We start from the raw sequence: 12,500 nt of genomic DNA, 5'->3' as shown, positions 1-12,500 counted from the left end.
TTTGTACACTATCAGAGTTATGGAGGGGCTTAAAAAAAAAGGTATCCTTACTTCCAGGCCAGATTCTTTTCCCCCAATATGGCTGCTTTGCATAGAGCCTATTAATTGGTTCTGATATGGGGCACTCCATCACTTTCATGTAATTTCCGCAGACAATCAGAGGTAGAGCTTCATGTTCAACTGATGCACAACATTGAAGCAACATGCGCATGCAAGCCATTCATTTCATGTTTCTTGTTATTACAGGTAGTCTGCAAGGAATTCAACAGAAGTCAAAAAGCTTTATTAGAATGACATACTTGTGTGTCCCACTGCCAGTGATTTGATTTCAATGACATGACTCTAGTCCGTCGAGACATTACGTCAGGTCTTGCTAAAATCGATAAGATCATTTATGAGACAAAACCTTATTGATTTCCAATTCTCTGTATTTGGAATCGTTACGATTCTCAATACCCATCCCTGCTCATGATTCCGATGTTCGGAATAGGCCCTAATAGGAATAGGCCCTATGCACAGTTGGAAATTCTTGTTACGAATTTCCGAGGCTACTATCTTATATACTTCCTTCTCAGGTGTTACCAATGATTCTAATGAAGGCTCTGTTCCATTTAGTGAAGCACAGTGGTCAGGGCCGGATTTAGCCAGCCCCACTCAGGTGGGCAGACAGAATTGTAAGGGGGGGGGGGGGGGGGGACTCCGACGGCGCGGGTGGGGTGTTCAATTTCAAGGACCCCTAAAAGTGACCAAATGGAACCAAATGGACCCGTAACCCTAATGGTCCCTGGACCCTAATTTGGGGCTCACTGGTGTAGTAGCAGTGTTTCGAGTGAGACAACATGCATAACACCCCGAGTCTCTCTGACCAGAATGTAACAGAACCTTCATTAATATCATCGGCGAGACCTGTGAAGGAAGTAAAGAAGAGGCCCAATTTCTTTACAATATGTCTGCTGTGCATAGAACCTATTGTCTTTTTATTATGTATCACCATCACCAAACACCTGGTCAGGAGGAGGAGGACGGAGGACCATAGATATAAAAGCCTAGATACCTCATTCGCCTTCCGCGGAAGTGCGGAAGGCACGCTGCCACTTAGAGTGACTATTGGCCAATCACAGCGCGTCTTTTCGGGGACTTGTCCGAATCTAGGGTGCATTCGAATAAACGAACGACCAGAGGGCACACCAGTGCACCCTGTCATTGCCAATATCCGAACCCACCCTGGATTAAGAAAAGACCCACCTGTCTCTGATTGGCCTGCCGAATGTCCCCTTCTGTGACGCACGCGGAAGCTTGCCTCTCCTGTAATGGCGCCCAGAGCCGGAGGAGGCGTCTACCTTCTTATGTCTATGGGTAGGACCTTCTTATCCTCTACAATAGACGAGCAAACGGAGCAATACAAAGAGTGACCATCAGAAGTAATCAGTGGTGGACAGTAACTATAAGTACATTTGCTTGAGTTCATTGTTTTAGTATCTGTACTTTACTTTACTCTGCTACATTTCAAAGACAGATATTGTACTCTTTACTTCACTGCATTTCTGAGAAGGGTACAAAAACAACATTATGAATTAACTGATTAAGCTGCATTTCAAATATGGTGAAAATAGCCAATCTATGTACAAGCTCACAAGGTGTCACACGCAACGTGACACCTTATGAGCTTGTAGATCTGCTATTTTCACTGTTATTGTATTTTTTAGGGGTAATCTCTTGGAAAATCTATGAATTTGTTTGTAAAATTCAAAAATGCTTGTACTTTCAAAAATGCGTAATGCTTTTAAAGCAAGTACTCCAGTACTTTAACTTGAGTACAGATTTGACAGAGTATCTATACTTTGACTCAAGTACTGGAGTTGAGTACTTTGTCCACCACTGATCAGAAGCAGGCTTACAGGTGCATCTAATAAACATAAATATGTGTAATATAAACATAATGCAATTCAAAAAGTGAAACTTTCATGTATTGCACATTGTTTTTGAATGGTCAACTTTTCTGTATTATGCATCCTTGTTTTATTGGCCTCATGTAACATAATATTTTGAGATACTGGATTTGTTGTATTTGCGTTGTATGCCGTAATCATCAAGATTTCACTTTACCAGTAATGAAAAGGAAAGTTTCACTTTTTGTCCTACATTATGGGGGAGAAAGATAACTTTTTCAAATGTTTGAGAATTAGATGTACCTGCAGGGCTATACTTTGTCGAAAAATCTACAAGCTCACAATAGGTTGCACCGACGTGAGCTTTATGACGGAGTATAGAGCAGGCTTAACCACTTAAACCCCATATGTTGTCGAGAGGAGTCCTTCATGGCGCTATACTAGTGTCCTTTCTGTTTTAGCTCTACATTAAAGATTGTCGCTAAACATAGCCAATTGACAAGTTCACGATGCGTCAGACTCACAGCTGTGAGCTTGTCGATCTGTTATTTCCTACAGAGGTTTTCCCAGAATATGGATGCTGGGGTTTTAAGTGGTTTAAAGACTCTTCACGAGTCTTCAGTCACTTTCAGGTAATTTTAGTCCGCTCACAAATGTGTAATGACCAGTTGAGAACACAAGGTGGCATCTGAATCAGCTGTAGCTAGGGTACAGTCTTTCTATACACTTTTCTAAAAAATAATACTTAATGATACAGATTTATATAATTGTGCACTTGTATGTATGTCTGGGTGAATCAGTATTGATGATTTTTTCTTCCCCCTTTTTATTGCAACTTGAAGTGCAATGATTGAATCCTTTTGTTACTATTAATTTATTACTGTGGGATATAGTTGCTGTCGGGTGGAAACCATTATGTCCTAAACTGAACCTGTATTCCAATGCATCCAATTGTCGTATTATTTAGTCACAACTTCTTTCTAATACTTTGCATTGGTTAAATATTTAATCACAGACACACAATTAACTTTCACTTTAACTTTGCAAAACTTTCAATAATAGGCTATTTTTGCTACTTTTCCACAACACTCTTGTAGGACAAAGTAGATCTGCTATTAAAGGACCACTTCACCACTTTTCAACTTATCTTCATATAATTGGTCCTAACTAATGTTCATGATAAAATACCACAATTTTTTCCTACTCAGTCTGTGTCTCATAGGAGGGCTGTGGGCAGTTCAGAAACCCGTCCACCAGTGACATCATCGATGGTGAATCCAAGCTAATAGAAACGGCAGGCTTTCTTTTCCTGAAAAGTTGCAATGCAAATGTTGAAGCCATCGTTCTCACGATAATAAAAATCTAAATATATTTTAAAACAAATCTTGTTTAAAAAAAACTATGCCTAATGATGATGTCACTGGTGGACGGGTGTCCGAACTGCCCAAAGCCCTCCTATGAGACACAAACTGAGTAGGAAAAAATGGTGGTGTTTTATCATGAACATTAGTGAGGACCAATTATATGAAGAGATGTTGAAAAGTGGTGAAGTGGTCCTTTAAAGATCTCATGATTTTAGAAATATGGAGATACAAGGTTTCTGCCCGATGTCCGACTATAAGGATTATATTGGAAGTTGTATGAAACAAAGATAGTTATTTCTTTACATCTCATTTTGACGTAATAATTATTATGTCTGGTATGTGGGTGGCAAGGTTGTTGTATTTCTATTATTATTATTATTATTATTATTATTATTATTATTGTTTTGTATGTGCAAAAACTGGCAATATTTTTGAACTATTTATCAAAGGATTTCAATATACATACAGTACTTGTATAGCAGGTGACGGCGGGTTGGATTAGCAGATTCTTTTGCCAAATATTTGTTCCTGTACATATGTGAATTTAGCTCGTGTTGCCTTTGGTACAAAGATGCATCAATGGAGGCTATAATGTCTACTTTATACTTAGTCTAATGACGGTGTGACTATAAGCAACCCCAACAAGCAGATCTACAAGCTCATGTTGTGAGCTTGTATATCTGCAACGGGACACATTGTAAGACTAAGTATGAATCTGGCTTAACTGCGGTACTTTGTGGGGTTTACTATTGCCAAAAATTCTGTGATGATGTACGAAGAATATTGTTGCTGTCAGGTGGAAACCTTGTATGTCAAAAACGTAGTTATTTATTCAGAAGCTCTTAATACTTATAATTGGCTCAATGTTTATGCGCGCACGCACGCACGCAAGCACACACGCACACGCACACACACACACACACACACACACACACACACACACACACACACACACACACACACACACACGCTGTGGATGTGTTGCAATGCATTGTGAGCTTTAAGATCAACAATTTTTGTTACTTTTGTGTGATGCTGTAGTATGTCAGTCGGGCATTATTTGATGAAAAACTAAATGGAGATACAGCAGTGTTTCTGCCTGACAGCAACAATAATGAATGTGTAAATGAATATGTATACGTGAAAAAACAAAACAAAAAACAATAAGGGCTTGTTGTTGGTTGTGAAAGGTACATATCAGACACTTGAATAGGGTTGGTGGCAACTTTTATCACGTTTGAATTATAAATCCTATATTGCAGCTTGAAAGGGAATAATATTGAAATAAAAGTTTTAAATGTTGATTATATCACACGGTTAAACAATTGTAATTTTGAGTTCATGCTAGTAAACATAAACAAAATGGTTAACATTAACTTTATATATTAAGCATGCAGTCCTACACAATAGGAAAGCCTCAACCTGATTCTGGCACAAATAATTTAAAACATGACTTATTTTTCATACTGTGGGATTCTAAAGAACGGAAATGTCAAAACAGGTCATCAAATAGCATCGGTCTAAACAATACACCTCTCTAAATGTTCTGTACATTTGTGGTTGAGAAAAAGAAATCTAATGGAACAAAAGCATAATAACAAGTGATCTGCTGCATGGTATACTATAGCATCTATTGAACAAAGGTAACAAGAAGGGATACCAGGATAATGAAGTGGCGTGAAGTTGAGTCTAAAGAGGTGAGTGCTAGGGGTTGAGGTAGAGTCTGAAAATACTTCTTTAATTTAGAGTTAATCTGCAGTTCTGACCGCAATAGGGAGTTTGTTACAGTTTGGGAGCCAGGAGGGAGAAGTGTTTGGAGCGTTGTTCAGGGTGTTTTAGGGAAGGTAGAAGAGACTAGGACGTTTGGAGCGTTGTCCAGGGTGTTTTGGGGAAGGGAGAAGAGTTTAGGAGAAGTGTTAACTTGTCCAGGGTGTTTTAGGAAAGGGAGAACCGGAGAACTTGGAGAAGAGTCTAGGTAGGACCTGTGGAGCTTTGTCCAGTGTGTTTTAGGGAAGGGACAAGAAGAGTCTAGGACGTGTGGAGCGTTGTCCAGTGTGTTTTAGGGAATGGAGAAGAATAGTCTAGGACATGTGCAGCATTGTCCAGGGTGTTTTAGGGAAGGGACAAGAAGAGTCTAGGACGTGTGGAGCGTTGTCCAGTGTGTTTTAGGGAATGGAGAAGAAGAGTCTAGGACATGTGCAGCATTGTCCAGGGTGTTTTAGGGAAGGAAGGGTTAACATTGAACAGGGACATTGAATTGCTTCCCCCAACAACACAGTTCCACAGTGAAACGGCAGCCGTTTTTCATTCACACCTGTTTAAGAGTTTCTGTAGTCCACAGTAGAAGATGGTTGCTTCTCACCAGGGGTGGAAGAAGTAGCCTACTTAAAGACAAAGTACCAAATTGTAAAAATACAATACAGAACAGGCTTCAGTCAGAATCCATTTGATTTGACAGCATGCCCTTGATGATGTCGATCCCGAACATGGTTCACACCTTATTTTTAAATCTATGGTTTTAAATGTGTGACCAACTACTTAAATGTAGGCTACTACTTATTTAATTAGCCACCACAGCTTCTCATACAAATTGCCTGCATACTATAGCCTGGTAAACCATCGTGTCACATGAGTTCACATGTTCATGTCAATTGAGATTTTAGAGGGGGCAAATTTGTATTACATATTGCGTTGTTAAATCAAACAGGCAGTGCCAGTTCTAGGACTCAGGTGGCCCTATGCAAGACTATTTTCGGTGGGCCCCCACCAGGGCCGTAGCCAGGCTAGATTAGTTGAAAGTTTCAACTAATGTATAAAGACATTTTAACGGGCCGGCCATTGCAATTCACAACGGGCAATGGCTGTAACTAGGGCTGTAACCAGATCCAAACTGTTAATTTGAGGGACAGGGAAAGTATTGCTTGTGTGGGAGGGACAAGTGGGACGGGACATACTGGTAACTTATTATTTAAGTTGCTATTAAATGCCTTGATGTGATATTCGACGCCCATGCTTTAGCAGAATCACAGAAAGACAATTATATGGGCATGTGAACACTGATGCCTGCCAGTCAAAGGAGAATTTGTGGGACGCCTGAAAAGTCTTGGAAATGAGGGATTGTGCCACGCAAAGGCGAACTGTTCACCCTGTATAGCTAATAGCTGTAGACCGAACTCTGAATCTCCGGTATATAAAAACGCTAATACACAGCTTACATTTTGGGAAAATGAAAAACGCTCGTAGTTATTTTGTGAATATATGCTAATATATGCAGTTATGGCATTGCCTGTATGCAAATTCAGATCAATTTGTCCAGGCAGCCACTGAGGCCTATAACCTCGGAGATGAATGTACAGCTAGTGTACATACAAAATAGCCAATTTTACATCGAGGTGCTCAGTGGGCACCTTGATGTAAAATTGGCTGCCCAGATGTCCAAGGTGCCCACCTATCCTGTATATTCCAAAGTGAACAAGTAGTATGCCAGGTGGCCACGTCACGACGTCGACGGCACGTTTCCCACGTGACGTCACCACGTAGGGTCACGTCAGAAGTGTTGTCCACGTGCAGATGTTTACGCTCCTCGTGCAAAGCTACGTCGTATAAGCAGCTGAAGGACATTGCGTGGGGGGAGAAAGACAAAAAAATAAGAACAATAGAGTCATATTTTTTATAACGATGATTATCAGGGGGAAATAAGTTAATTATAATTATAACTGAGAGCCTTTAAAAATGTTTGTTCTCGTTTTATATTATTAAAAAAAACGTGGTTATTGAAAACAAAGCAACTAAAGATCCACAAACCACATCTCGCGAGTGTGAGACTTATCAGAAATAGATAAAAAGAGCAGATGTACAAGCTCACAACGCGTCGCACAGCGACGCGGTGTGAGCTTGTACATCTGCTCTTTTTTCTCTCCTCCCCTAAACTCCGCCCCGGACCCTGACAGCACGCACCCTTTAACTGCTTGTAAACACAACGCTCACGCACGTGACCGCAGCACGCGCACCGTGTCCGAAAGAACACAAAGAGGGGGGAGAGAGAGAGAGAGGGTGAGGGTGAGGGAGATAGGCAAGTGCTAATATGCTTATTACAGCGACATTAGCCAACTAACCGTGTTTGCATCTTTTTACGTTTCTTGCGTTCATATTTGAGTACGTTAAATGTTAGGCAGGAGTCTAATCGTCTATTTAATATTTATCAAGCGGTATAATTAATATTCATGAGCTCGTCTCGTTAATATTCAGCAGCTGGCAACGTGTAAACAAAACCCGACGAGCCATTGTTTTGTGTTTTGGTTAGTTAGCTCTCTAAGCTCTCGCTCTGCTGTTAGCGACTGTTGGCTAACTGTAGCTCTTTACCGTTAAAGGGGGGATATTTCTTATGGATTCATGGATATGTTTCCCCCAAAGCTAACTTGAGATAACGTTTACTTTATTATTATTTTTTACATTTTATTTATTGTCATGATGGAGGAGTGTGTGGTGTTGTTGGTTCGTTGTTAAGCTCTTTATCGTCAAAAGGGGGGCATTATCTTGATCTTCCCGCAAGCTAACTTGAGACAACTTTAACCTTATAGCATTATTATTATTACAATCATAGTTTTAAACGTTTGTATTTATTGGTCATTGAACGTAATAATACATAATGGAGGAGTGCGTGGTGGAGTCGGACTGGGTGTCGGTTCGGCCCAACGCGTTCGAGGAGAACGAGCGACACAAGCTGGTATTCATGGTGGCGTGGAACGACGTGGAGGGCAAGTTCGCCGTGACCTGCCACGACAGGACGGTGCAGCGGAGACGCGCTCTTCTGAGCATGGACCCCCCGGAGTCCCTGCACTGTCACCCCGCCGGGTCTGGGTCTGAGACCACCCCGAGGGTGAACTGCACCCCTAAAGGAAGACATACAGTGAAGAATACTGATAACGTGGATGTTGAAGGAGAGAGTCACCGTTGCACAGGTACGTCTCAACCTATGTCACTATGTGTAGGCCTATAGTCCTGATGAAAAAATACTGCTATTTGTCCCAAAGTGAATGCAAAAAAGCTTTATCCCCTGGCCTGTATAGCTCTGGTCCATAGCCTTAATGCCCTTTGCTGCCGTTGCATTATGGACCAGAGCTATACCCCGAATAGCTCTCTATACCCATATACCCATATCTCATGCCAATAAAGCTCCTTTGAATTGAAATTTACTATATGCAGTGGTGGGAAAAGTGGCCTAGTCACATTTTGTACTTAGGCCCTATCAATGCTGCAAATCCTGCAATGTAGACATATAGGCTACTATTGTTTACAATGAAAAGTCAGAAATTCAAAATGTAAAAGTAGAAAAGTATTGGTATCAGTCAGAATGTATACTTAAAGTACCAGTAGTAGAAACTAGCCTACTTGTTGTGCAGAATGTCACATTTCGCAAGTTTTCAAATACAGTATACAAATCTTTTAAAAATAGCAGCTCTACAAGCTCACAATGGCATCACGATTTGCAAGCTTGAAATTAAATTGGCTATTTCCAAATGGCCTGCAATGTATACAGAGCTTGAGTGGTTAATGTATGTTTTGTTATAACTTAGTTATAAGAGTGAACTAGTAACTCAAGATTTCAAATAATTGTAGTGGAGTAAATGTACAATATATCAGATGTAGTGGAGTAGAAGTAAATGTACAGAAAATTGGAAATAACCCAGTAAAGTAAAAACAAAAAAAAGTCTTTAAATTGTCATGTTCTGATGTTCACTATATGCAAAATAGGGCTTACATACAAGTAGTTAATTCATAATGTATTGTTTTGGTCGTTGGAGGTCCAGCCGGACTGGACAGCACTAGTGAAACCAGTGAGGTCCACTGGGGTCTACTGGGGTCCTGGGACATTGTGACAGCCAAGGCTGTGGAAGACATCCCAGTCCTGGAACCCATGGTGGACATTCCTGCAGGTGTGACACCGTTTTCTTTCAGCAGTTGTTAATGCAGTGGTTCTCAAACTTTATTTTTCAAAAAAACTTTCAAAAATAGCAGATGTGCAAGCTTTTGAATAACCAACATAATATTTTTTAACAATTACTGCTTTTGCTGGGGGCCCCCTGGAACCAGTCTCGACTCTCGACCAGTGGTTCTTAAAAAGTGGGTTCTGGCCTGGGGACCCCCAGGGGTCCTTGGGGGGATCCCAGGAGGTTCCCCAGCTAAATTATTGATAGTTAGGAACCAAATGGACACTTACAGTCTGTGTCAAACTGAGGGTCCTTGAAATAAATAAAAGAAAGGTTGAAGAATCACTGGTGAATCACTGGTTAAGACAGATGCTAGGTTCATTGTTATTTGTTAACCTGGTATCCTGACTATTAATTGAGTATATATTTTAGAGTGCATATCTTGTCTAGCACTTGTAAGTCGCTCTGGATAAGACAGATATTAAGAGCATGAATGCCTAAACTGTAAACTATGATAATTGTAGGAGTTCCGCTGCTTTGCATGGATAACAATGAAGGAGATGATCCGGAGGTGGACCACGGTGGTGGTGGTGGCAGTGAGAACTTCAGCTGGGCCGGCTTGTTCTCCTTCCAGGACCTGAGGTCGGCTCACCTCCAGCTGTGTGCCGTCAACTCGGACCTGGAGCCTTGCTTGCCTCCGTTCTCGGAGGAACAGTCCAGCGGCGGCGTGCTGTGGTCGGTTCTTTTCGGAACGGCCTGCGACCACGCCTCGTCCCGGCGGGAGACGGACGCCATGTGCTACCAGGTGCAGGTGTACCTGGGCCACGCCCTGGACACCTGTGGCTGGAAGATCCTCTCTCAGGTGCTGTTCACCGAGAGCGACCACGCCGAGGAGTACTATGAGAGCCTGAACGAACTCAGACACAAAGGATATGAGGACGCGCTGGAGAGGAGCAAGAGACGTCTTCAAGAGGTGAGATCGTTTTTTCTTTCTGTGTATAGAGATGGATGGATGGATGGATACTATAGATGCCTTATTGATCCTGCAGAGGAAATTCAGGCGCCAGAGACAGTACAGCAGTAGTAACTAAAGGACAAGTTGGAGACAAGGACAAAGATTCTGAAAGCTTATAGATTGGAAGTTCTTGGCGAAGGGATTTGGTGTAGACGGAAAAAAGCACGCCAACTACAGTAGCAACTCACTACCCTTTATACTAAGTATAAAGGGTTTATGTGGTTAAAGTAGCGATTTGTATCAATCTGAGAGAGTACACAATGTCACCATATGGACCTCTCCAAATATGATACATACACTGTGTGTATGTGTGTGTGTGTGTGTGTGTTGACCTTGTGTTCAGAGGATGGAGGGGGTCAAAGTGCACTCTCCCTTTCTCTTCTCTCTCTCTGCCTCCGTCCGTCTGTCTGTCTGTCTGTCTGTCTGTCTGTCTGTCTGTCTGTCTGTCTGTCTGTCTGTCTGTCTGTCTGTCTGTCTGTCTGTCTGTCTGTCTGTCTGTCTGTCTGTCTGTCTCTTTGTCCTGTATAAGTCAGTGTTGTCAGCCATCTGTTGCAGTTCATTCACACAGAGGTGTAATATGAGATGTTCTCTCTGCTCTCCATTTGGCTGAGCAGAGTGGTGGAAATGCATAACAAGACGGGGGTTGGGCTACATTCGAGGAATAGCAACTTAACACTTACTGGGAGTTTCTTTAAAGGTGTGTAAGTGATATGTTATTTTTATTTAGGAATCAGAAAACAAGCTTTGTGGGGGTCTCTCTCCTAATTGGATGAAATTGCTATGCCATTTAGCATGTGTTTTGTGATGTGCGAGACCAAAAGGGACATTTGATGTCTCCCTGAGACACAAACTAGAGAAAATAGGTTATCTATTCTACAAGCTCACAAGTCACAACGCATCACATCTCATTTAACCTTTTATGGAATTTATTTTATTTATTTATTAATGGAATTATTTTGAGAAATGTTTGAATTTGTTTAAAAACTTTGAAAGGGTCAGGGGGGGGGGGGCTACTACCAATGTGTTCAAGGTCTTAAACTATGCTCACTTCTATTTTGAGGTAAGCCATTCGTTTAGTATAGTTTTGAGTTTGGGGAGCGTGAATTGACAGGTATCTGGGCACGGACTGATCCCCTGTGAGGTGGGAGTTATGGACGGTCCACGTTCAGAGTCACCACACTCGTTGTCAGTGGTGTAAACTAACTAAGTGCATTAACTACATTTAAGACACACTTAAGCACTGTACTTAAGATAAATAATGTAAGGTATTTGTACTTTACTTGAGTATCGTCAATTTCCAATACTTTTACTTCTACTCCACTACAATTGTTTGAAAACTTTAGTTACTAGTTAGTTTGATTATTATTACAAAACATACAGTAACCACTTCAGCCCTATATGCATTTCGTCCATTTGAAAATAGCCGATCTGGTATTTAGCTATATATATATATATATATATATATATATATATATATATATATATATATACATACACACACATATACATACATACACACAAATCTTTTAAAAGATTTGTATACATTTGAAAACTTGAAATGAGACATTCTGCATAGTGAGTGCTTTCTACTTTTGGTGCTTTATGTACATTTTGATGCCCATACTTTTGTACTTTTACTCAAGTACATTCTGAATTCCAGACTTTTACTTGTAACAGAGTAGTTCTACATGACAGTATTGATACTTTTACTTAAGTAAAACAATTGAGTACTTTTTCCACCACTGCTCGTTGTGACATTGTTGACACTTTGTTGACAGTTGTTTCTGCTGTTTGTGAGTCACCAGTCAGAGTGCAGCAGCAGCACTCCGGCACAAAACCAACACGTTCAGTGTTTCTCAGAAGTGTCTATCTGATCTCTCACTCACATATTTAAACACTGTCTTAAACCCTATACTTAGCTGAACGGAGTGCCTCTGGGCTGTCTAATAGGGTCCCTCCTGTTTTCACTCGACACCAAACATCTTTTGGAAAACAGCAGATCGATTCCGTATCACAGAACTTGTATGTAGATTGTCTATTTTTGCAGAATGCTTGCCTCAGTCAGAATACGGATTCATGTTTTTTTAAAGGGGTGTGAGCTATGAGGGCCTAGTCGCAAATTGTCATTCTCATTAATACATTATTTTCAAATACATTGTGAAGACTATTATTACTTACCTAATGCATTGGGGTCCGAGAACCTCTGGGGTCCTTGGGGCGGTACCAGGTGGTCCCCCGCGGAACCACATTGGGAAATATTTTGTGCCAGGGACCCCCATACAAGATTTGTGTTGATAAAAAT

General features: G+C 41.0%; 1 protein-coding gene across 1 annotated transcript in view; it reads left to right on the top strand.

Moving 5' to 3' along the window:
• The first annotated feature begins 9,056 nt into the window (after window positions 1-9,056).
• Window positions 9,057-12,500, top strand: part of jmy (junction mediating and regulatory protein, p53 cofactor) — a 21,278-nt gene continuing 17,834 nt past the window's right edge. Inside the window, exons 1-2 of the mRNA XM_079524581.1 lie at window positions 9,057-9,189; window positions 9,711-10,156. Of these exons, the coding sequence (XP_079380707.1) occupies window positions 9,171-9,189; window positions 9,711-10,156 (465 nt within the window). The 5' untranslated portion in view covers window positions 9,057-9,170. The remainder of the gene's footprint in view (window positions 9,190-9,710; window positions 10,157-12,500) is intronic.

This window comes from Electrona antarctica, assembly GCF_951216825.1.
Source record: "Electrona antarctica genome assembly, chromosome: 16".
Lineage (NCBI taxonomy): Eukaryota > Metazoa > Chordata > Actinopteri > Myctophiformes > Myctophidae > Electrona > Electrona antarctica.
This window is presented reverse-complemented; position numbering and strand designations above follow the sequence as displayed.